This window comes from Leuresthes tenuis, unplaced genomic scaffold, assembly GCF_036924035.1.
Source record: "Leuresthes tenuis unplaced genomic scaffold, fLeuTen1.0.hap1 SCAF_24, whole genome shotgun sequence".
Lineage (NCBI taxonomy): Eukaryota > Metazoa > Chordata > Actinopteri > Atheriniformes > Atherinopsidae > Leuresthes > Leuresthes tenuis.
Genome location: NW_027325378.1, coordinates 13,911,688 through 13,927,126, shown reverse-complemented (window position 1 = coordinate 13,927,126; position 15,439 = coordinate 13,911,688). Strand labels below are relative to the sequence as shown.

Below are 15,439 nucleotides of genomic sequence, written 5' to 3'. Positions count from 1 at the left end.
CACCTATGGACCTAACAAAATGTTCAGTATGACCAAATCCCATTCAGAATAACTCAAGTATGTCAGCAGGGTTAAAACATAATAACATTTTGTGAAATTAGATTTGCATTAAAAAAAAAATGAGTACCTACAGTCAGTCCCAATTATACCAGAACCAGAATCTCTTTATTCTCCAAATGTACAATGTACACAGGAATTTGACCTGGTGTAACAGCTCCACAGAACATTAAATAATTTAATTAAACTATATTTGATAGTATGTAATTAGATTTTAGTTACACTGTCAAGCATTACTTGATTATATTTTAAATGTGGCTATAAAAAACACTACAGTACACCTGTATAAATGCTTTTTTTGTAGTGGGGGAATTTATTTTATATTTACAAAATATGATCTTCAATTACAAAGCAGCAGTAATAGTTCAAACACAGTAAACCACTGGGTTGTGTCAGAAGTGTCTGTATAAGCAGAAACTAAATAAAATGACGGCAAATACGAACTGTGAAAAGGGCAAAAGGAGAATCTTTTTATACATATGGCCATCTTTATGAAAAAAATGTTATATATTCATGTATGCTGAGTCAAAAATATATTCAAAATGCTTTTGAACATGTCTAAAGATGTGAAGAGCAACAAAAAAATTCAGACATGTTATTTCTGTCTCAACTCTTTGCTGTCATCTGGTGGTCACAGTTTTATAATGCAAAGAACCATATTAGGTGTGCACAAAAAGAAAAACAGAACCATGCTGACAAACTATGTGGGGAACATATGGAGCTGCAGTATTTTCAAAATATCCTACTTTTTGTGAGGTAAATGTTTTTGCTAAAAATCACTGCTTTTATAATCTTTTGGGACAATACTGTAAAAACAAATAAAGCAAGAGACATCAAAGTTTCAATGATTTATTTTCAACAGTGATGCCATGTTTGTCTCTGTGCATGTGACACAAAATCGCCACTTATCACAATTTAAAAACATTGTTTTTTTTTATCTCAAAACCCGTTTCCAGAACATTTGAATCATTTCTAAATCAGCTGTACATAAGAGTCAAATGAGCATTTCATATACACAGACAGCACGTTGCAAAGCTGTGCGCCAGTTGCTGACCAATGCAAACTCTTTCAAATCAGCCATAATCAATGACAACTTCAAACAATGCAGTGCATACATTACAGTAAAAACAATACATTTGAGTGAAAGATGTTCATCCACAGTCACACAAATCTTGCTTTTCAGACTCTGAGTCAGTGAGGTGGAAGACGCCTTTCTCATCTGTTGTCTTCCACAACGATAGTCCGACTGGGGTAGGCGTCTACCTCCACAAATATATAACGAAACTCGTATTTCCCAGTTTCAGGATTCTGTAAAATGACAGCAAGAAAACGGAATCATTACAAGCCATCTTAACTGGGCAGACAGAAGTCACAAATTTTAATCCTCTCCCGTCTAAATTCAATCTCTGCTGTCACATGAGACAGCACACATACTATTCATACGTGTTAGATTACCTTCATTTGAATGGTAGAACTTTTATACGAACTTTTGGTACTAGATTACAAAATCTGGCAACCACCCACCTCTTTTGACTCCGTGTGCACAGTTCCTTTAAGGCCTGGCTCTGAGCCTTCAATGTAAAACTTTAGTCTCATATGCTTCAGTCCGTCTTTCAGGTACTCCAGATGACTGAGGTAGAAACACACACATGAAATAAGAGAAAACTCCCATAATGCCACAGTAAAACAGAAGCAATATATATCAGTTTTCTTGCCAACAAATATTAATAGATGTGCTCACATCCAGGGGGCAAAACTGTGACTGGGAGTGATGAGACTGTAATAAACTTCTTCTATAGATGCACATTTTTATATCATTCTTCAGTCAACTGTGAAAAAACAATTCCATAGTTCACAGCTTTAAAATACTTTGGATACATTGAATTATATGCTCTGTGAAATTACAAGAGTTCAAATCTCATGACATGGGATCATGTTTTGCATTTTCAGACAAAGTTGGCACTGCAGAGGCTGACGGAACACCATTCCACCATTTCAGTGGTTTGGATCCACAATCTCCCTTTGCACTTGACAAATAACTAATATTCCCTCGAAATATTGGCTAAATATCCATCCATTCCTTTTGGTGGCGAGTTCAGTTGACTGTCTTGTAATCTTTGTTCAGGAGCTCGGTATGGGATGACCGTGATTGCACCGCAACTCGTCTACAGCAGAAATGATTCACAACTAAAAAGTACAGTTTCGTTGTTGGAATATATGAAAACTTATTGCACAGCGATTCCCACCTGACTTGCTGCCTCCTCCCCCGACGCGTGGTCTCGCCGTAACACTTGATTGGCTCTCCAAATGCACCAATCACCTGCATTTTCAACGAGGAAAAACCTGCACTGAGCTGAACTTAAAGAGAAGGCATCCACAGTGTGTAACAGGGAACGGAACGGCTGTGTTTCACTGAGATTTTGTCTGGCCTGAAAAAGTATGCGGTCTCAGTCTTACCTCCGGGTGAGATTTAACTTTGCCAAAGGCTCTCCCGTAAACTTTATTTGGGCTTGAGGAGGAAAACAGCTCCTGGAACACCACATACAACAGCCCGCCTAAAAAACAAAAAAAGCATGATGGTGGTCATTCTTGTTATTTGACTTGAAATAGCATGAGTAGTTGGCGTCTTCGGTGGCATTTCGGGAAATCTCGCCACTGTCTCACCTGTCACTCCGAGCCCGATGAGAACAACTATCAAATAGGTGAAGTCTCTTCCAGCCTCTTTCACTGGAAGACAATGAGCAGCAGTCAACCAGGAGCTGTAACGGCTAAAACTTTAACAGCTTTTGCATTTTATATAAAATCACAAACGAAAAGATATGACACAAAACAATTCAATCTAATAGCTGAAAATTCTGGCTTTGGAAAACACACCTAAATGGCAACAATAAAAAGGATTACAAAACTTCTTTAATAAGGTCATTCAACTCAGAGTGTGGCAAAGGATGTTGGCTGTTCCCAGTCAGCCGTCTCTACAATTTGGAGCAAACAGGGGCGACACACAGGTCGACCAAGGAAGATGTCTAAGCGTCAGGAAAATGCACAACAAAAGAAATACATTTAAAAAAATTATTAATTAATGGGCAGAAACATGAGGATGTTTGTGAACAAATTGTAAGAAAACTGTAAAGACAATGAGGTTTACATTTAAAAAAGTCAAACGTAAAGCATCACTTACAGCTAAACAGAAAAAAACAAGGGCAAAAGTGGGCAAAAGAGAAGCAGTCAAGGACTGTGAATGATTGGAGGTGGAAGTAATATTGAGAGAAGAGTCACCAGTCTGCATTGGACAAGGAGACGATACCAAACTTTTGTTTGGTGCATGTGCAGTGAAACATACAAGAAAGCCGCATGAAGAAAACAAGCGAATTTCCACAAGCATTGATGGTTTGGTATGTCGTCAGGTGAAGGATCAGGGGAGATACCTCTACAGAAAGGTAAAAAGAAATGTTGGACACCTTGGTCTTATTCCATCAATCGAAAGGAGGTTTTGGTGACGCTACGGTCATTTTTCAGCACGGTAATGCATCTTGCCATTGAGCAAAGACCATCAGAAACGACATTTCAGTTCAATGACATGGCCAGCAAACAGTCCCCATGTCAATCAGATAGAAAACTTGGGATGGAATTATTTTAGGTACATTTCACAAATCCAGAGTGTTCAGCTAATACATTTTTTTGTTGTTTTCATAATTTTTGTCAGACCTGTGTTTTCTTCGCATACCTTTTTGTGCAGCTGAAGGCTGGGGGCTCCTACTCTGATACCTGGACACCGACTTGTCTCTGTCCTCGGGGCTGCTTCTGTTTCTGGCAGCAAAGTCGATAGAAATGCTCCGTCGTCTCTGTGCTGACGACGCCGCTTCAGTTCTGAGGAGGGCCAACTGCGATATTGTGGACGTTGTCCTGCGCGTGAGGACGAGCACGCCAACCTGTGAGAGTTTGCATCTCCGCAGGGACAACTGCGTCGCTGTGTGTTGCAGATTTCTGTGCAGGGCTTTCAAAATCTGCACGTAAGCCATTGCTACGTTCAGCAAGTCCTGTCTGTTAAACTGTAGAAACTACAGCATTTGACCTTATGAAAAATTCTAAGAAAATGACATGAATACACAATTTTATGTCACAAAACTATTGAGACCTCTGTTACGAGGAGATCTGTGTCAACTATAACAAGCTGTGGTAGGGCGCATTATTTTGACGTCAACTGCTTCTTCTTCTTCTTCGTGGGAGTTTGGATGCGGCAGGCAGATCAGCTTACAAGTGCAATACCGCCACTTAAAGGAGTGGAGTGTGTAGAGAGCCTGGCAGAAAAACCAAGGAAAAACAACAACAACAAACAAAAAAACACTGCGAAATATTTTCCCGCAACATAATAGGGTCATAGGTTGGTTACAGTGCTTGTCGGCTCTTAAAAGTTTAGCTTACAAAGATTCTTTTAGTATCCTTTCCCCATGTTTCTCACTCTCGTTTCCCCCTGTCTCCTGCTCCAACATGAGTTGAAACCCGAATAGAAAAAGAAAATAACCTCTTCTGTTTATTATATATTCTCTGCCATACTTCTCTGACTGCTGACAACAGCAGGTAAGACCATATGGCTATTCATGGGTACTAAAAAAACAACAAAACAACATAAAAAAAAAAACAGAATACCCCTTTAATCTCTCATATAGCAATAACACTAAAATAAAATATTATCTTCTGCAGGCCTAAAGCATGGGCCTCGTTTCATCTTTAAGATTAATAGCTTTTTATCTCACAATGACAGTCATAGATATGGAAGTCATCAAAAGTGTTCTCTGAGCATAGATTAAACCCCCAACAGCTATGTTTATTATAGGGTTGATATACCAATAGGGTTCTACAAATATGCTGATGAAGCCCCTCACCACACACACACACACACACGCACACACACACACACACTCTGCAGCTCTATCCATCTAATGTGTGCATCAAAATGACAATGCTTATTAATTGCTCTCTCAGGCAGTTAAAATAAGCAAATTCCCAGCAAAAAATAACAATCGCACAACCCTGAACAAATTCTAACAAAACTTTAGACTTTATATGAATAAAGTAAGCCATCACAATGAAATCAGTAAACTTGAGTTTATTGAAAACATTCGGTCCAGCATTTCTTTATGTTTTGTCAGGTGAATATCCAAATGGATTAAAAGAAAAACAAAACAAAACAAAAACAACCACAATGCAATGAGCTGTGACAATGAGAGAGGCAGAAAAACAAATGCTATCAGTAAAAGCGTTATTACATGAATGTTTGTTGATGAGTCAGTCAGTAGAATCTAAGAAGCTTAATATGACTTGATTTAATATATTCTGTTATGTCACCTTCTCATCAAGTCTGCAAGTAAGTGTTCTGATATAAAATCAACCTGATTCTCTACTGTTAAGACATAAGCCAACATTTAAAAAAAAAACAACAAAAAAAAACTTGTGGAATGAGTAGCCGACATACGTAATGTCACGTTTAGATGGTTTCATGAAAATGATCTTTTAAAAACCTGAATTTTTATTTTTTTTTCTCCATGAACATCTTTACATTAAAGGTACTGTATTCTTGAAAAATCAAACGTGTTCAGTCCTCCGTCTGAAATGGTCAAGTGCTCCATGTCAACCGCAGCCATGTGGGGAGCGGGTCACGGTGGGGATAATGCACCTTTGTCATCCAAGCAAAGAGGAAAAACTTCATCACGAAATTTGAAAGAAAAAAAAACAAAGAAAGAAATTTCTCATCACAACACTCTACATTGGTAAAGTTACTCAGGGCAACAGTTCACTCAAGATACACATGGGAGAGAGACGTTAGCTCCGAATGCAGTCAAACTTGCCAAGATGCAGAGGAATGATGCATCTGTCTGATGTATCTGCAGAGAAATGAAAACAGCGTTACTTTAAGCCTGCTCTGGGCCCTGTACATTCCTCATCTGCTGCCTCAACTGCTCGTGATTGAATTGATTCAGACTTACTTAATTAGTGATGTTTTCGCCTCCATCTCTGAGCTGGCAGATGAGGTTGTGACTTTGTGTGCGGAAGTGTGGGTGTGTGTGTGTGTGTTTGAGGTGGAGCAGAGAAGAGAAAGACGGAGAAAAGTGGATGAGTATCGGTGCTGGCTGTACTGAGCAATTTTTACAATTCTGCAAGTGTTAAGTTGTAGAGCAGCGAGAAAAAAAGAAAAGTCGGTGCAACGTGCGTACGGATATGAAAAATGTTTTATTTGGTATACGCAGTAACATGTCTGTGCGTGACTGTGTGTAAGGAAGGAGAAAAGAGAGCATGGAATAAATAATACACACAGCACATAACACTGAAAATGGAAAATTAATGCACACATACTGGAGATGCTAAATGCAAATAAAACTGTCAGAGTAAGAAAATGAAGCATATTCAGACAGTGACACAGTGTAAGGAAACAGACACACAGGAGTGTGTGAAATGTGTGTGTTGATGTTGCTGTGCTCAGAGGTAAGCCTTTGAAATCTGCGTTGTTAAGTCTCCAGGAGCTTTTCACTAATACTGATCAAATTTGGTCCCATCTTCATTTCAGTCACAAAAGTTGAGAAACACAACGGCTACCTTTTTGAAAAATCCTTCAAACAGTTGAACTTTTCATGTCTTCAGAAGACACTGAGTGTGTGATGTGTGTGTGCCCATTTCAGGTTGGAAAAAAAAATAACTAAACCCCTCTCATCATGACTCCTTCGAAAACAAACTGGAATAATGAGACGAGAAGGGTGGGTTGTGAAGATGCTCCTGCCTATGAATAAAGGCCAATCATCATTGTTGGGCTGTGAAAGCCTTGCAGTCGTTGAGATAACAATCCTCCTCAGAATTTTGCACAAAAAACCCCCAGAAACAACAGAAAAGTCAAAGAAAAAGAAGGAGATTCATGTATTGAAAAGCCCTGAGTTGAAATCCTGAGGTAAAGCCAACTGAGATGCTGCAGGACGATCTCTTTCAAGACATTCCAGACATATTGATGTTGAACAAATAGCTGCTGTTGAGCGTAGAAATGGTCCAGAATCATGGTCAAGTCTCACAAGCAGCTAGGGGAAACATCTTCTGTTCTACAAGGTGACATTCAAGAGTTCGCCCATTTTTTCCGGCCCGCTCAGTGTGTTCGTCAGACGTGTGAAAAGTACAGCTGTTTCACGAGTCATTACAGAACGTGTAGTCTAAAACCCGCCTGTTTATCTGGAGTGTTATCAGAGTGCAAGGCTGCTTTTCTTCTGCAGTGAGACTGATTTTGTTGTACCACTGGGAGTCACAAATCTGTTTGTGTCCACATCTGACGCAAGTCACACCAAACACAGACGCATCTAAAAACGTATGCTTGTAAGACATAAATGGCAGGTGAGGAACGACTGACCAAAACTCAATAAGTCAAAGAAAAAAGGGGAAGCTTCATTGTTATTTATTTTAAAAAGCATCGGTAAAATCAGCCCTGAAAGATAACTAGAGTGACAGTATAAATGGTGATACTTTCCTTTTTCCTTAGTATAAAAGTCTGTTTCAATACAAAGGTATGAAGCTGCTACAGTAAAAGAGAAGTCAGTTGGACTTGAATTAAATATGCTTGTCTAAAAGAAGCAAGTAGTCTTTGTTAAAGTAAAAATGCCTGTCAAAAAGTTAGCCTGACATGTTCAAAGATTCAAATTAACATGCTGAAAATGTATTTGAGCAATGGTGAGTAATGATTTAGCTGAGCAAACACATGCAGTGCAATTAGTCTCACGTGAAGATGCGTCTTAAACCACATATTTTACCCACATGGCTAATGTATTAGTAGAGTTTTTTTCTTTTCTTTTTTCCCCGTATTAATGTTAGTATGTTAACGCTTTAATGAATGTAGAGGAATCATGCACAAACCAAACGACTCGGGCCTTGAATTGTTATCCAAACTAAACTGCTTCTGGTTAAATCAATTCAATCAAATTAAATTCGGTTAGTAATAAGCGTCTACATTTGTCGAGCTGTACGCACCTCTAATTTGCTAATAAAAATCATAAGATGTATGCCATCAATTTGAAATATACATGCTTAAATTGAAGTTGAAGATGCTCAGTAACGTGTTATCAGCAAGGAATTTATGGTAATGTCAGATATGTATCTAACATTTAGGTTCAGTGAATGTGTTCTATGTAAAGGTCCATTTCTTTACAGTGAGACAAAACATCTGGGATGACTACACTATGCAGTATACAGAGCTGACTGATTTTCAGAACCTCTGCTCTTCACAGCGCTGCTGCTGGAGTATATTCTTCTAGCTCTTTGAGTTCATCTTTCCATATGAATACACCTTCAGTATCCATTACATCACAGTGTCCTCTCATCATCATCAGCATCATGCTGGCGTAAATCTTCGCTCCGCTTTTTCATAAGTCAGTGACGCCCGTTCGTACAGATCCAGGATAGCACTATTCTCAAGAAGTCTACATGATGGAGACAATGCAACATAATGTAGAACACAAGCAGACACACATATATCAGGGCAGCACAGTTTTCACACTAAAAGACAAAACAGTGGGTAGCACCCGATGTGACAACTCCATCACACGCAGGCATGAAGCTGCAAGCACGACCCGTTTAAAGCTCTGCTTTTTTTTTTTTTTTTTTTTACAAAGTTAAACTTTCAGCGATCGATCAAAAATAAGCTCAATTCGAAACAGTATCAAATACATCTAATTTCTAATGTTTTATTGTGCTTTTTGCAACGTCATGAAAGCACCATCATGGAGCCGAGGCACATGAAATGTTACACACAGGCATAAATACTATGCTTGGTTTCAAACATAAAGTCAAAGACTAAAACCGACACAAATCATGCAAACCTACAGAGGACTTTTTCCTGTAACAGAGTGGTGAGTAATTTAAGTGACCTTAGTGTGCTTTCTCTGGTGTGCTTTATTTGGACTCAAAAAGTTTCTTTACAGCATTAGTCCATACCAACTCACACTGACTAACACTCCCAGTCTGTCTCATGGATTTCCTTGTAAAATGCAACTCAAAATACTTTTGATTAAGTTTGGATGTATTCATTCACTGTCATTCAATTCTATCCATTTCTTTCCAGGACAATTTGCACTACTCATCCATTAAACTTAGTGGTGAATTTGCAACTTAGCAGCTGTTGCTGATCGCAATAATCAAGTTAATGACAAAATAATTCTCTACCTAAAAATATGTATATATTTTCAGTTTAAGTATCACTGAGGAATACGAGTTCACCATTTCAACATAAAAATAAACATATTTCAACAAAATAAAATGATAAAGAAGTATAATTCCACTTTCTAATAATCAACAACGAATGGTAACACTTCCCCACAAGGAAAAAAAAAAAAGGATAATTCCAAGGAAGAATGGTTGTTTTTCCAGCTGCAAATTCATATTCACACGGGACAAAATAACTTCTACTTATGACAGAAGTGTGAAGCAGAAATGAAAACAGAATGCAATGATTAGCAAATCTCATAAGCTGATATTTTATTCAGAATAGAACATAGAGAACATCAAATGTTGGAAGTGAGATATTTTACTGTTTCATGTAAAATATTAGCTCATCTTGAATTTGATAGTCTCAAAAACAGTCGGGTCATTGCCGTGTTTACCTCTGTGTAGCGTCCCCTTTTCTTTCAATAACATTCTGTAAACATCTGGGAAGTGAGGAGACCAGCTGCTGGACCTTTGGGAGACGAATATCTATGTCTAGCTGCTCAGACGTCCTGGGTCTTCTTTGTCATATTTGTCATCCATATATATATATATATATTGACTTCATAAAATAGGCAAGCTCCTCCTTAAAAAAGTAAAAATATATATACCTCTCAGCACTGATGATGCCTTTCCAGATGTGCATGTTGCAAGTTCCTTTGGCACTAACGCACCCCCATACCATGAGAGATGCAGGCTTTTTAACTAAGTGCTGACAACAAGCTGGATGGTCCGTCTCTTCTATATACTGTAGGACAAGGTGTCCGTGATTTCCAAAATGGAATTACAAATTTGGTTTCTTCTTACCACAGAACAGATTTGCCTTATCTGATTCCAAATGGACTTTGGCCCAGAGAAGAAGGTCGTTTTTCTGGATCATGTTCACTCATGACTTCTTTGCGCGATAGAGCTTTAACCTGCATTTGTGGATGGCACGATGAGCTGTGTACATACACAGGGATTTCTGGCAGTGTCCCTGAGCCCATGCAGTGATTTTCATGACGGAATCACGTCCGCATTCAATGCAGTGCTGCCTGAGAGTCGAAAGTTCACAGGCATCTAATATTGATTTTTGGACACGTCCCCTGTGCACAGAGACGTCTCCAGATTATCTGAACCTTTTGATGATGTTACGAACTGTAGATGATGAAATAGTATCCACAATTTTGCATTGAGTAGCATTTTTCTGACAGTTTTTCTTTTCTTTTGCAAATTGCTGCACCTCCATGATCTGTTCCTTTTGGTATCACTTACTTTTCCAACCTTTTGCTGCCCATGTTGTGTTTTCAGATGTGACATTTATCATCAAATTCAAGAATAGCTAGTATTTTTTTCACAAAATAGTACAATGTCTCACTTTCAACATTTTCTGTTTTTTTTTAAGTTCTCCTGTGAATAAAACTTTGGTTTATGAGATTAGCAAAATCATTGTATTCTGTTTTTACATTTTACATGTAAAAACATTTTCTTATTTTCTATTTTTGTATTATCTTTAAATTTTTTTTGGGGGGGGGGTTATATATTCATACGACAGAAAAAAGACATTGAGTAGCTATAAAATTAAGATTAGTGGAGACAGGCCTTTTTGAAAGTATTTTTGTTCAAGTGGAAAATAATGTCCTGATTTTAATGCGATGGCTGCAATATATCTGGAAATAAAAGCTGTAAAATTCCTAAAAAATGTCCTGGATATATTTACTGCAAATTTCAACCCAAAACACTACAAAGAAAAGAAAAAAAGCCCCAAAAATTACTTGGAACAGACTCGAATTAAAACTGAATAACAATAACAATAATGATTAAATCTGTTCTATCTTACAAGCAAGGAAATCCATGACATGACATGGGAGGGTTTTAGGTGAGTCGGCATGAAATGACCTGTGGCTTTCCTAGGAGAAACATGAAAGGGTTAAACACTTTAACTGATAACAGCCTCAACTAAAAGATGGTTGAAAAAAGTTCCATGCAAATGAATATCCACAGAGTGATATAATGTATGTCTTCAAGGAAAGAGGACATACAGTAAACTTGAGCATCACAAAGACTTCAAACAAACTCACTGACACGGCAAGATGGCTGCAAGCAAGGGGACCATCTTGGTGAAAATGAACAATCAAACAACAGAAACAAAAATTACATACAAAAATAAATCAGTAAAGCAAATAATCAGCCTGTGCAAAAGTCACAGAAAAGGAAAAAAAAAAAAAAAACTTACATAAAAGTATATACTGACTGGGCAAATGATGACTACACAACAACATATAAAGATGTTGATCGTTAGATAAGGGTGCTTACCTTGAGATTGTCTCTTAGACCCTAGTTGTGTTGTACTCTGATTCATGTTTGCTCAAAGAGCCAATGAGGCAGAACCTGAAATGTCATGGCTCTTTCATTTAATATCAAACTCTTTTTGCATAAAGAGATCAGAATGTATAATGTGCTACATAAAAGCAGTACGCTTCAGAAGTGCTTTGATAGCCTTTAAAAGCCTTGCATGCATACTTGTAGACTTCAGCACATAGAAAGTGCATGCAGGGAAAGATTGTATTTTAGGTATTTTTCAAAAGAACGTACTCTGATACCTTCTCATGGCGTTTTTGTAAACATGTACAGTTTTTTTTTTTCAAGCAGTCAAGGTGCAAGTATACAGTAAAATACTTCTTTTTGTTATTAAAAACAATCTTCATGCCAAAATATTGATCTACTGTACGAACAGTATAATTTCAGTATCACAGTTAGGAATACAAATGCATATTTGATCATTTTCATTAATGTAAATGAAATCTGTTACCTTTATGAGGCACCGATTCAAGCCCTTGTGTGATCAGTCAAAACTGGACTATCACAGAATTAACATTTCTTCAAATGAGGTCTGCATTTATTTAAAGAGCTCTGACAAACCTCAAACCATGGAGGAGTTTGAATAGAGTCCATAAAACTATAAATCAACACTCAGGGAGGGCATGTGCGAGAATGAGCATGCAAGAACGGACGAATTTATTTATCATCTGTAGTAATTTAGCCCTTTGTGAAAATTTGTAATGGTAGAAAAGGGGGAAACAACAAAGGTCAATGCAGAAATTAAGGTCATAATCATGACAAAAATGAGAGGAAGTGCAAGAACAAAATCAGAACACAAAAATAAATGTAAATATCTCTCCTGCATTTCAAACATCTCTGTTGTTAACTCTAGGATTGCTGTTCTTCCATCATCAGAAATCTAAGGATACTGACCGCTGTACTGCCTTTTCATGACGGGAAAGTCGGTGGCTGGTGGTGGGAACTTCTTCCAGGTCATCGTCCAGGTCACATCCAGTGTCCGCTGCCTCTTGCGAGTAGCTGTGCTTCATGACCAAGATGCTTCTGCGGTTTCCTGTGGTCGGCAGCAGGGGCCGCACTGCCATGGGCGGCTGCGGAAGGTCTGTGAGCAGAGAGGTGGCTGCTGTGTCACGGGCGCTCAAGTTGCAACGACTTCCACGTCCACTGAGTGACAACTGGGACACGTGTGCAGAGCCGGGGTTGGAGGAGGAGCCACAGTGGTGATCGTGGACGCAGCGCGAGGAAGCACTGCGGAGGGCGTGGTAGTTCTCAAAGTCTTCTGCCAGGTCGACCAAATCAGCCGAGGCTGCTGTAGGTGTGGTGGCACTCCGCAAAGTACACAGCTCATAGTGAGGGGGCTCAAAGACCTCCTGAAACATGGTGGGGTCAAAGTCCTCACGCCGCAAGATGTACTTCTTACGAGGCTGCTTGATCTGGACAATCACAGAGACGATCAGGAGGATGAAGACGATGCAACAGGTAACACCAATTACAGCCCCATTAATGGTGTTCAGGTTGTCCAGGAATTTGGTATTAGTTTTCTCTGTGGAGTGGTGGAGAGACATAAGAGAAAAAGCAGATGGTTAATGAAATGTCTTGGAAGACTTAGAAGGTTCTTTCACAGTAAGAAAGAACTGGGATTAACAACTGTTCATAGTTAATTGACGATCATTTGAACATCTTGATTGTTCAGTTGTAGCATATTAACACTCACTTCAGGAAGGGGAGGCTTGTCAAACCTCTGATTTCTTTTCTCTAAGAGACCAACTTGAGTGATGTTTTAAAAAACCTTACATAAGTAATCAAATCCTGCTAACTAACTAACTATTTAAAACGTAATTTGCTGGTTGATTTATTCTCCAACTATATGCATTATTATTGTGATGATTATTTGAAAAGGTAGAATTATGAGACATAAATGCTAACATTCAGCAGAAAAAGTAGGCATTCTGATCTATGCTCCTAAATGCTTTGTTTCCACAACACACCATATTCTGCAAAATGGGAAAATTGCAGTATAGGTGGTAGCTAGTCTTTGAATGTTGTGTTCTTTTGAGACAGGAAGAGAATAAGCCAGAATTGATAGCCTCATGTTCCCAGGGTACTATGTAGTTTGGGTCCTGTGTTGTCAGGGTTCTAAGTGCCCTCATTTTTAGATTCTCATGGCTTGTTTTTTTCTGGATCCCATATTTCAAGGACTGTATGCTGCTTGGATTGAATGTTTACATGATCCTACCTGAACTGATATTGCATTAAGTCTTTATACAGGGAACTGAATGTACGACATGGACCTGAGAAAACTTGGGAGGAACCTTGGGAACACTGTATGAACACAGATAAAATCAACTGCTAATGCCTGGCTGTGAGAAGCCCTTTCCTGTGAATCTCTTTCTATGAGAAGTATTTCTGCAAATATTAGTGCTCTGAACTCCTACTATATTAAGCCACAGAAAAAAAGCCCTGCTTAGTAAATGTTCACAGATCTCTGTTGCATCCAGAAATAATAAGAAACTATAGCTTGAGTGATGATAATTTCTAAAAATGGACCTTATCATGTACAAAATGAAGACATGACCTCTATGTGTTTTCAAATGCTTGAATACAATTTTGGGTCGCATTTTTAATCTATTTATCACATAGCAATCTACAAAGGGCAGGACAGACAAACAGTGAGTAGCGAGCAAATCTGTGGGCAGATCTGTGACATTTAAATGCTGGATAAACTCGTAGCACAGTGGAGTGAGGTTCAGTGACAGGAAATGGTTACACTCAGTCATGTAAAGGAGAAGGGAATAAAACTTGACATTTTACAACTAATGAGGACAAATGTGGGACTTATGTATTAGTAGAACAGTGAAAAGGAGAAAGACAGAATAACAGACAGGAAAACATGGCCTCTTCTTGCTGAGTCCTACACATTTTCAGATTGAAACTGTAGGATGGAATGGTATATTATACGAGTGAGGAACAGGTCATGCAGGATTTATCAGGGTTATCAGTGGGGTTACTTAAATCCTCAGAGTTACCGTCTACATACAAAAGTGAAAAAAAAAATTCTGCACATATATTGTTATGTGAGAGGAAAAAAGATCAATGTGAAAATAATATAACAGAACACTGTTGAAATACTGGAAGTTCATTGCTGTGGTTTAGATTTCATCTTATGAACGTGGAACGCACTACATGATCATGGATCAAGAAAGTTTTCATTCTTCATGGCTAATTAATTGAGCAATATCCAACAATGCAATGAGGAAGTCTTACTTCAAAAGTGTAAATTATTGAGCCCTCAGTGGCAGGACACATTTTGAAGAAAGTCAGTATATGGATCCAGTAGCTTTACAACTTAGAATGATGTGTCAGAGAATACAAATAACCTGTTAAGATCTAAAAATTGGGAAATACAAACCACCTTTTCTGCTCTTTGTTTAGTAATATAACAACATCAAAACACATTGAAAAAAGAGCAAAACAAAAGAAGAGACACTGGAGCAATTCATATCCACAAGATCAAAAGCTAGATCGTTTGAAGGGAAATGAAAATTGATTGTAATCAAAAATCTTATTGTCAGAGTCTTACATCCAAATGATGTGATTAATGTAGTCAGTGGGATTATACTGAACATGACTGATGTCAGGCACAGTTTGCCTCACATTTTAGAATGGCACAACTGATAGATTTAAGTCAGTTTATCTTAATTACAACCAACACATTCTACCAAGAGCACGTAAGAGTGCAGTGTCAAACAGGGTTTGGGAAGCCTGCCAACCGAAAAAACACAGATGCAGCATATTATTTGTAAAATGACAAACAAAATGCTCCTCATCTTCGATT

At 38.2% G+C, this 15,439-nt stretch overlaps 2 protein-coding genes across 2 annotated transcripts in view; both read right to left on the bottom strand.

The window, feature by feature from the left end:
- Positions 1 to 892: 892 nt before the first annotated feature.
- On the bottom strand, positions 893 to 4,229 carry timm21 (translocase of inner mitochondrial membrane 21). The gene is made up of 6 exons (XM_072378857.1): positions 3,782 to 4,229; positions 2,722 to 2,784; positions 2,515 to 2,612; positions 2,304 to 2,377; positions 1,582 to 1,687; positions 893 to 1,365 (listed from the first exon to the last, which is right to left on the bottom strand). Exons 1-6 carry the CDS (start codon positions 4,074 to 4,076, stop codon positions 1,273 to 1,275), a joined length of 729 nt encoding a protein of 242 aa, XP_072234958.1. The 5' UTR covers positions 4,077 to 4,229; the 3' UTR covers positions 893 to 1,272.
- A 957-nt stretch (positions 4,230 to 5,186) lies between these two features.
- The window catches only part of neto1l (neuropilin (NRP) and tolloid (TLL)-like 1, like), an 84,536-nt gene continuing 74,283 nt past the window's right edge, over positions 5,187 to 15,439 (bottom strand). Inside the window, exons 10-12 of the mRNA XM_072378871.1 lie at positions 12,520 to 13,147; positions 11,581 to 11,655; positions 5,187 to 8,504 (exon numbers count right to left, since the gene is read on the bottom strand). Of these exons, the coding sequence (XP_072234972.1) occupies positions 11,595 to 11,655; positions 12,520 to 13,147 (689 nt within the window). The 3' untranslated portion in view covers positions 5,187 to 8,504; positions 11,581 to 11,594. The remainder of the gene's footprint in view (positions 8,505 to 11,580; positions 11,656 to 12,519; positions 13,148 to 15,439) is intronic.